Source organism: Glandiceps talaboti, chromosome 7, assembly GCF_964340395.1.
Source record: "Glandiceps talaboti chromosome 7, keGlaTala1.1, whole genome shotgun sequence".
Lineage (NCBI taxonomy): Eukaryota > Metazoa > Hemichordata > Enteropneusta > Spengelidae > Glandiceps > Glandiceps talaboti.
Window position 1 is genome coordinate 6,198,529 of NC_135555.1, and position 10,892 is coordinate 6,209,420.

The following is a 10,892-nucleotide window of genomic DNA, read 5'->3' on the forward strand; positions in this document are numbered from 1 at the left end:
AGTGTTGAAGTGAAGTTAGCGAGACTCGTCATTGTAAATGTATGTCTCATCAAGTAATGTTAACATTAGCAGTAATTTTATACTTCTCAGCACTTTATTGAACTCTCAGTTACTAAGTTATATTATGCTATTTTGCTAAATTTGGCTTTTTAATAATAAACAAAAAAGTCGATAAAAAGGAAAATATCCTTGTAATAGGTAGAACTTGATCCAAAACCTTGAACATAAAGGACTATAAACATGTCAGCTGGAATGTCCTCCTTGGCTGGTAGATTCAAAGGACTGCAAGTACTGTACATCATTTGATATCCTGACATTGTACATGCTATATTGCCTACCTGTGTACAGAATGTGTGGCCATACTAATTAACAGTTAGCCTGCCCTCTGTGTCAATTTAGTGTATAACCGAGATCTTGCAATCTTTCCTAATTATACTCTTATTGTGTCATTGATGATTCAGCATTTTGACGTCGGCTACAAGTGCTGTGATGAATTCACTAAGTCTAAAAAAATAATGTTATTTCAAAGGTTTGAGAGCCTTGAGGAGAATCTGATAGACCATGTATGAGTGTAAATCTAGTTATGATGGTGTTTCTTTGCATCGTAATCTGTCAGTGACATTAGACTACAGGTATAAAAATTAGATATTGTGCTATGAAAATACGAATGGGAAGATAGTCACTTTGACTTCATAATATTGAGAAGGTGCCTGTCTTTGACCAAGTGAGAAAAATACCACGTAAAATTTACAGAAATTGAAGAATTTTTGTTTGGAAAATTTTAGTGGAAATGTGCTTTTTTGACATTGGTGCTACGAGAAATGTGACTAAAGTTATAGATTGATGTCATATTTTATGAATAAGAATTTTGTTCAAAAATTCAAAAGAGAAGGCTAGTTTGTGTCACTTGGATCTAAAACGTGACTAAAATTCATCCAAAAAAAAATTTCAGATAAACAAGAACGATTTGTAAGCTGTTATCAGGAAAGTAATTATCTTTGAAGGAACTAAACTAAAACCATCAACTTTTGTATGTTGCTGAGTGTGTACATAATGAAAGTGTCTTGTTTACAACGTAACTTAAAACTTAAAGTGGTTAAGATGTCTTCTAGAAGTCATTAGCTAATAACTGGATATTTATGTATGTATATCCCCATCCTTGTTGTTCCATCAAGTGTTTCGGTCAAACAGATAGGGAGCCGAACTGCCAACTTCTTACCTGACCCATAAAATCTAGCCTTTGTATTTGTTGATTTTAAAATATGGGCAGATATTAACTCAACAAGACATCTTGACATAATACCAGGTGTGTGTTGTAAGAATACAAACACATCATCACATTTACTTGTTTTGTATTTTGTTTTTCTGCGAAAGACCTTCAGTACTCAGAATTGTGTACCGTTCATCATCTCGCACTCCCTTATCAAGCATACTTTATGGCATTAGCCACATCTTCGCCTGCTGGTCTAAGACCCCTAGACAGTTCATTTCATGGCTAATTGGATGTTTTTAGACCAGTTTCTCAAAGACCTGATTAGTTGGCACGTCAAGAGCTGACAGAGACTTAATTCGAGAAGAAACGCACGCGGTCAGTCCACTCCAAGATGATGATTAATACAATTATCTCCCTTTCTTGGGGAACAAGGACAGATGTTTTTGTATTGACCCATACTGAACCAGGTGTATTGTCAGACCATTTGCATCAAAACAAACAAAGTGACCAACAGTAAATAGTCGGTCTATTCTTCCTGATTCTAGTGTCGGTTATGTGTTGGTTCAGCCCTCTGGCATGCTTTTTGTAGCCCTCCAACAAGTACATAGATACTATTGAAGGAGCAGCATCTAAAAAGATAACCGACGAGAACCGCAACGGGACCACCACCAGGCCAGAAAATTAACGCCTTTAGCTTTCAACAATATTTTTGTGTATTGTAGCCTGACCCTTCCAAAATACGAAAAACAACCCAAAACGTTCTTGACTAAAGAATACAGGTGAAGACAGCGATGTGGAAAACGGAACAACTTCCTGACATACCTTGCACTGAAAGTATGGCAAACATTTTTCTTTTCATTCAATCATGTCTTTGAAAAAAAATCAGACCTTTTCAAACACAGACACTTGTTACGCATATAGTGATTAACGTGTAAATAATATTGATTCAGGTGAACCATTGCAACAAAGTATTGATTATTTTTAACCAAAACACCGCCACACTTCATTTTCGCATTAAAAATGAAACCATCCAATTTTTGACCGATTTTACTGCTCAGGATGCTGTGTTTCTATAGTAAAATGTCTCTATAACAGAAGACACAAATGTCTGTCAATTTCATCGTTGATTTCATACCTTTTGTCTTTAATGTGTACCTTTCAATCATTGAACACATTCCAATAGTCTTCATGATATTGGTATTTCAAGTATGCAACTTTGGCTTGTGAAGGGTGTGAGGAATTTCCACCAATTCTTTTGTATCTGTGCAATCTCGTTTGTTTCACTGCAGTTGTCACTTTCAATTCCATCTATTGTTTATGTCTGGATAGTTGCCATAGTGATCTTTTTGTGTAGTTTTTTTTTACAAGGAGTTTACCCATTATCAACATCCACAGATTGATTATAAAGTTTACACTCAGACTGTCTCGTCACAGTGTAGCAGAGACAGGAAAGATTGTTATTGGTTGATTTGGTGGACTTCAACAGGGTACACCTAAGCTAAAAGACAAATTGTACAAAACCAGCGCATTAAGTTCTTAGCTAAAGCCCCAGTCAAGTGTTTGTATAGCTGTAACCCATCTCTACACTGTTCTCTTTAAGTGTTAGTTTCTTCAAACCAAAATGTTGATAGTAGAGATTGGGGGTGGTGATACAACACTTGAGGACAGTCCAATGAAAAGGGCAAGGGATTTCATCTTTCTTTACCTTACCCCACCACAAAGCTGTATTATTAAACAACTTACTGTATTTTTTTAAAAACACTTTTTCACCTCTGGATAAGTAGTCTAGTTTCCTATATGCGTTATGATCACTACGATAGCGATCATAGAAAAGGTAGACAGGTATTGGAACTAAACTATTGGATATTAATGGTAATGAAGCACAATTCTTGAACAAATAAAGATTTGAAAAAAATCAACTAAATGTTAAAGTGTTGCACTCTAAAATAAAAGAATCAGAAAAAGAGTTGATATTTGAAGATTTTTGGTATTGCCATATACTGTATGGTACTTCCTCTTATATTTATACTATCCATAATTTGTGAAGTGTGTATGTTTACTATATCATAACAATTTTGTTTGATGTATGTAAGCAATAACAAATTGAATGCAGTCATATATTTGGTGTGTGTGTGCGTGTCTGTGTGTGTGTGTGTGTGTGTGTCTGTGTGTCTGTGTGTGCTGTGTGCTGTGTGTACTTTTGATTTAGTCTTCCTCTGAAATTTCATTGCGTCCCATTATCAATTTGCAATGTAGAAAAATGTATGGGCCATGGACAAGACTAGTTCCGCTGAACTATTTCCATGGTGACATTGGTCCATGTCAGATAACAATTGTGTATTTCTTTTGTATCCATTTTGTATTTTTGTATCGTATGTTTCTTTGAAAGTGTAGCTTATTTTTATTATCTGGTGAAATAAATTTCATTCATTCATTCATTCATTCATTCATTCATTCATTCATTCATTCATTCATTCATTCAATCATTCATTCATTCATGTAAATTGTGATTCCTGGATATGAATGAGTTACAGATTAATACACAACTTACACAAATGTGGGTATTGATGAAATTTCGTTTGAATCTCTTGTACATTGTGGATATTTTGAGTCATTTCAATATCATGAACAATAGTTTTGGTGAGTTGCATAATGTTGTTTTCAGTGAAACATCTTAGTATTCTTGTAAACTGAATTGTCTTTCCAGGTTGTAGATTTCTGACATTACAACTCTGTAACGGTATCATTCTTGTGAAGTCAATCATTGTTCTCACTCGATGAACAATGAGTAGATTTTAAGCAGATTTAATGAGAGTTTTAACCATCTTATAATACACTGATTTACAAAAGTTATAACACACATACAGTTCAAAGTTTTCAGCATTGAGCTTTCGATCTGTCTTTAGTCGACGATCCACATCAGAATGATAAGTTTCATAATTACACCTTATACACTAGCTATTATCTTCAACATATTTGTCAAAAAGGGAGTGTCTGAAATACAATGTGCTAACTTGTGAAGATAGTTTTGGGGCTGAAAAACAAAACGGGGTGGTTTAATTTCACTTTTAAGTTGTTTTACTCGAAAGAAGTGCAAAGTTGTCATGTTAATGGCTGTTGTAAACCTAAATCTAAAAGTTAACACTAAAGGAAAATGTACAACTACTAGTACTACTAGACCTTTCATAAGCAGGTGAAAATAGCTGATTTTATTTTCAAGTTCTGTAATGGAAAGACTTTAATTTTAAAGTGTACCCACTCTTGAATAATAACATACATAAACTTAATACTATGAAAAAACGAAAACTTTGAATTCATGAAGTAAACAAATACTGTATCTGCCTTGTATAAGGAAATGACTGACTTTGAGTCATTTTGAAATTCATAATATGCTCATGGTGAGGGAATTTCAGAAGGGGGGCATAGGGGTGGGATACGATAGAAATCTGACCTTTTATGTAAAAGAAGTACTCAGTTGTCTTTGTTGTGAACAAGTTATTTAATATCAGATCAAATTTCAAGTTCTTACAGTGGCCTAAAACTATGTTTTCTTCAAGGAAACTTCAAGAGTACTTATTACTTTAATTATCCTCAAATTGAAAACAAATAGAATGTGTTAGAGTTAAGATTAAAGTTTGAGAATCTTTTTTGAAATGGACAGAAAAAAAATTTGTTCTCAGAGGAAATTTTTTTTTTTTTTTTTTTTTTTTTTTTTACAAGGGAGTGGTGATTAATTTGTATTGATTACGGAAATGTGTGAAACTTCAAATGTACACATAGCCAAACATTTCTCTAGGAGCTGTTCAAATAAAGTGGTCAAAAAGTTTCCAAAAAAAGATGAAAGAAAAGGAAAGAATCTGAACAAAAAAAATGAAACAGAAGCCTTCGAAATTCTTGGTACATTGTTGAAGAACCATCCCAGACTGTAAATATGTGGAATCGGTACAACCTGTTCAAATAATCATTGTTATCTGTAACCGTGCTTTCAACAAAATTTAGAAACACCAGCTACTTTACATTGAGGTGTTTTATTTTCGGTATCGATTTGTTAGAAGTAAACATTGTGGCAGACATGCATAAGCTTGCAGGGGGTTGGGAATGTAAAATTGAAACAAGTTGAAATTTTTTCACAATGTTTGTTTTAATGTCAGTAGATGTATTTAAACAGTGATGTTTTGAGTAGACTTGTCAATATGAAGGTGGTGGAATGAACAAACACAGGATGTAAAAGATGTGTCTAGGGGTTTTCAATACTAGTTATGTAAGAAGTGGGGGCGAGATTGTAATTTAAGTTCTCTTGAACTTTTGATGCTATTTCGCTGGGTCTTCTCTAAATCTTCATACCACACTTTTAGTGTAACTGTAAGTCTGAAAATTTTTAATCAAAAGACAAGTTTCTGCTTATTTTGTGGAGAAAACTTGAAGAAAATGCTATTATGTTATTGTTTTTGTAAAGATCATCCCTCAAAGCTAACAGCTGTCAGTGGACACAACAAATTTGAGTTGTTTGAAACATGTGACTCTAGTTTTTAAAACATCTTGAAAAGTTAGTGTCAGTATTGATGAAATACAGAGAGTATTATTACTCCTCATCAGAAGAAAAGGGTAAATGTTCTACCTCTTTAAAATGTCACCTCTCTGTCACTACAGGCTTGCCTCTTACTGAAAATCTAACCCAAACTTGACAAACAATAATTCAAAATATTTTATTTCTTGAAAATACACAATTTGACACCTGTAAACCTGATACAGAATGTCGTATGACTAAACCAAATCCTCCCTATGTTGTTTTCTATTTGTCAATGCCTTGGTTATCATACAGTTTCATGTATCATTATTTCAGCAGATTGTTAGTTAGACTGTGAATGGTGTATGCTACTGTTGTTTGTAAATAATGTCACAATATTCATTCAAAGTGTTAATTGTTTTACTGTGTTACAGTTACTTAGATATGATCTTCTAAAGGGATAACAGTAAGTCAAAGAAAATTGAAGGAGTCTTTGCTCAGATTTTCATTGAAACAGACATTCAAATGTAGATATGTTAGTAAGATTAATGTTGAGCCAGATTAAGTAATTTCCAAAAAACACACACTTCACATCACACAATTTCATGGAAAAAATGTGCACTCGTTTGCATATCATTGGTATATAATATGTATGCAATAATATTTTCAGTATTGCACTTTAGTGCAAAACTATTAGTATGCACACACGTCAGTGCAAGTACTCTCTGGTACATTTAGTCATTCTTCTTTCCAAACGTTATATTTTTCAGGATTTCTTATTAGGTGATTCTACCAAGGCAGAGACACAACTTGGTTGGAAACGGAAAACGGATTTCAAGGTATGCAGTTCTGTATATTCCTATAGTGCTGTTTTATACATTCACTTGTCAATGGACACGGGTTTTGGCACATTGCTATAAGCTACATGCCATCTTGTTATTTTCCCTTTATAGAAACTTCATTGTTTAAACAATGTCTGTCTTGGTCTGTGTCGTCTTCATGGTGTGGGGTTGTCTTTTCTGCATGTGTTTGTATCCCCCCCCCTCCTCCCCGTTCTGTCTGTCTGTCTGTCTGTCTCTCTCTCTCTCTCTCTCTCTCTCTCTCTCTCTCTCTCTCTCTCTCTCTCTCTCTCTCTCTCTCTCTCTCTCTCTCTCTCTCTCTCTCTCTCTCTCTCTCATATCAAAATGTCAAGAGCTATTGTAATGTTCAAGAAAACTCCAACCTATGCTTAGATAAAATTGATTTTAAAAATTTGGCATCACTGAAATAGAGGTTACATTGATATCAAAATTTAGTCATTTTAGAATCCAATATGGCCACCAAATACAGTGTTAATGCTATGGTGAAACAAAGATTGACGATTTCCTTGAAAACAAGACCGTGAAACCCAAGATTTCTTTATTATCTCAAAAGAACCAGTAACAAGTTTTCATTTTGCAAAATTTGGAGAAAATTTAAGAACTCTGATTTTGAAAGAAATTTGTTTCTAAGGCACATTGTACCTTTAATTAATACAAAATACTTATCCAAAGTTGTAGCAAGACTGATGTTTTACATTCATCTTTCGAAAGACAAATGTAAAAAAATCACAAGGATTCCAGGCTATAGCAAGACAGTTTCAAAGAGAGAATGTAATATTTTCTGTCAAAGTTTCTGTTCATCTTTCCTTTTTTCATTTATTTCTCATGTTTCTTTCTTTCACAGGGATTGGTGAAAGAGATGGTAGAATCTGACATAGCCCTTATGAAAGAAAATCCTAAAGCATAAATAAACTGGCTTTCCTACAGAAAATAAAACAGCAACAAAACGGTTACTGGATTACCAAATTAATAACTTAAAATAGTGTGCTAGGAAGTACCAGTATTCTAAACTGCCCGTCATATTTATCTTGTTTTTTATATATAGCTTATACTTTACTTCATACTTTAAATTATATTGAAACTGGTTAAGGTTAGTGGTATTTAGTTTTAGTTTTAGTTTTAGTTTTGTTGTTTCAGTTGGGAAAATTTTTCTTTGGTGTTTTAAAATGAACCACTGTGTGGCTGAAAGTCAGAAGCAGGTAATCCATAGAAAGGGGTGTACTAGGTACACATGGTAGACTATACTGCAAACAATATCATGTTCAGATTTGCATTGTACATTGTTGTCCATGGCAACCATTTTGTGGAATAATTAGTTTTGATCATGTGGTATTATTTTTGAAGTTCTCACTTGAGAGTAAGAGGGACCAAGGAATGTAGTTCGTATACAAAGAGACAGAGCTAAATTCTGGTGGTTTCGCAAGTTTATATTTGCATTTTTTTTTCTTTCTGTCTTCCTCTTTCTCTTCCTCTTTGCCATTTTTCATCTCTTCACAAATTGTTGTGCAATAAAAATTGCAATAAAGTTTTTATTTAAGATATGGAGTCAGTCAAAAAAAATATGGAGTCTCACATTGTTGCAGCTTTTGGTGCTAAAAAATGAAATACAGATTTCTGTAGCACAGATGCTACAAATAAAACATTTCTGTAGCATGTAGTGCTACAAAATTTTAAAAAACTAGCATTTGGTGCTGCAAATAAAGAAATGATTTCTGTAGCATTTGGTGCTGCAAATAAAGAAATTATTTCTGTAGCATTTGGTGCTACAAATAAATGATTTCTGTAGCATTTGGTGCTACAAATAAAGAAATGATTTCTGTAGCATTTGGTGCTACAAATAAAGAAATGATTTCTGTAGCATTTGGTGCTGCAAATAAAGAAATTATTTCTGTAGCATTTGGTGCTACAAACAAAAACCCGATTTCTGTGTTAAACCAGTGTAAGTCTCCAGTGTGACATTACATTGATAGTTCTTCAGTGATGAATTTCAGTATATGGAGATGTTTATGTATTAATTTTCTCAGGTAATGCAAGAATGAAGAGTGAAAAATTGAAAAGTCTTTAACTTCTAAATTATAAATTATATTTAGGTTGTATCACTCCTGAAAATGTGTCAAGTTTAGAATTTTGAAATAATCATGTTTCCAGTGTTTTGTTTGCCAGAGCAATTGTATTCTAGATAGGAAATCGTTTTCAAAGACTGAACAAACATAAAAGTTTGTTTTGCTGACAGAACCTGAATAATTAGACTGATGTGTAAATGCATTCAATGCAAAAATGTGATCAAAAGTTGTTAATTTCATGCCTCCATTAGCCACAGTGAAAGTTGTACTTAAATCAAATGACAGGCTATCATATGACACCATTGTCACAAGTATTTAGGATAACTTGTGATTCTGAACGTTATGTTTACTATGATTTGGAAACCATGGTAACATGGGGGGGGATCAGGTAATATCTATAAAACATTGTTTGCACATATCACGATTTCAGAGTTGCAATTTCAGTAAGCCGGTCTTCAGAAATCCTGTACAGTCTTCAACCTTGCCACCCATAAACACCACTTGTACTATGGCTGACTGCATAGTTCCACTCGTTCAGCAAAATCCTGGCCAAAGAAAGACACAAAATTAAAAAAACACAAAAACAAAACAATGATGTTTCTTTGAGAATCTAGTCTTCAACTATTTCTTTCATTAGCTGTCCATCATTGTTATTTATCTCTACCCATATTTACACAACATACAGTTTTTCAGGGATGAAGTAATTTGCAAAACTAGTGTGTTTTGTGAAACCCTGCGACATACCAACCTTCACATCATTTGGCTTATTTATACTTCTTGGAATGCAACCTTACTTTAATATTGGATTTTTTCCATGATTGAAGGTGACGTCACACTTAGTTTTCTGATATCAATATAATTTTGGTATTATTGAGATTTGGGTGTGTATGGTAGGAAAAGGATCACAGGGAGTTGTTTATGAATGCATAAACTGTACACAGGGCGCAGTATATGTTTGTCGACAATTCAGGTCTAATTTAATGATGGTGAAATTTAATAAATTCTATATAAGGGTAAAAGAGTTGCTATCTCTGGTCGATTTTTGCTATGCGTGTAGTATGGTGTGAAACGATACTACCAAATCAGAGTGACTATAGCGTTTCAATTAGGCACCACTATGTATGTTTGGGTCTCACACAATGAGTTTTGTTACAAATTACAGATAAAACAAAAATACATGCATTTTGAACATACATCAACAGCGCTGTCAGATCAAACACGGAAGATTCAAACCTAAAAACTTTATTTGTGTTAACAGTGAGACAAAATGTAACATTTCATGAGTGTATCAGTACCTGTATTTTGTCTCTGTAATTCGTACAAAAAAGTACGAGATGTAGAAGAAAAAAAAACTATGCCGCCTAATTGAAACTCCTATAGTCTCTCAAGTTTGGTAGTAAAATCTTGTTAGCGATAGATCTGGTCATGAATCGTTTGGTAGAAGTTAATAGTTTGAACTCTTTCCGCTTTGAGAGTTGCGTTTTGTGAGGACGACTGATAATAATTTGATGGCTTGATATGAATTAATATCCTAGACCTATGTCCATATCAACCGTTGATGACGTGTGACGTGAGATATCACTTTGAATGCCGTCTGACTCATTAATTCTGTTATTTGCATACAACAGTACAGATTGTTGAAGATGGACATTGCTTGTTCTACGACTCGTCTGTTAAACGTATAGTTGATTCTCGAATTGGCGTAGCCCGTTCTGTAACTCTTGCATCGTTGTTGCTTGATAGGTGAACTAGCTAATTCTGTAAGATGTTCATTATTGATTTTCTTTTAAACTTCTCAATTGTTCTAAATACGAAGTTATGTCTGATACGAAAGAATATCGCTGCCCTTGTCTTTACTATAGTCAGGAATTTCCAGTGCCAAAGACTCGTATTTTTCATTTTCATTTTCAGAAATAGTAAATTTATTCAATGGGATGAAGTTACCTATAATAGTCCAATAGTCATAAATCTATGACCCGCACGCACGCATTCCAGACGGTGTGGCAACGTATCACGCCACATCACAGTGATCAGACTGAGTGCGCCATAACTATACCTATGTGTCCATTCACTAATTGCAATCCCAAAGAGAGCAATGAGAGAAGATTTTGGTGGTCTAGACATGTATGGCGAGATAGAAAGAATAAACCACGAAAAATGAAAAAATAACCGAAAAACAGGCTACCCATTTCGATTATTGAGAATGGCAATAGTTCAAACCCCTTGTTAAAAAGTTCTAAAGTGTGTTC

At 33.9% G+C, this 10,892-nt stretch overlaps 1 protein-coding gene across 3 annotated transcripts in view; it reads left to right on the plus strand.

Moving 5' to 3' along the window:
- LOC144437170 (GDP-mannose 4,6 dehydratase-like) overlaps nt 1–9,651 on the plus strand; it is a 53,943-nt gene extending 44,292 nt beyond the window's left edge. For all 3 annotated transcript variants that reach the window (XM_078126051.1, XM_078126048.1, XM_078126050.1), the window contains exons 11-12: nt 6,491–6,559; nt 7,425–9,651. In XM_078126051.1, the coding sequence (XP_077982177.1) occupies nt 6,491–6,559; nt 7,425–7,487 (132 nt within the window). In that variant the 3' untranslated portion in view covers nt 7,488–9,651. The remainder of the gene's footprint in view (nt 1–6,490; nt 6,560–7,424) is intronic.
- The last annotated feature ends 1,241 nt before the right edge of the window (nt 9,652–10,892 follow it).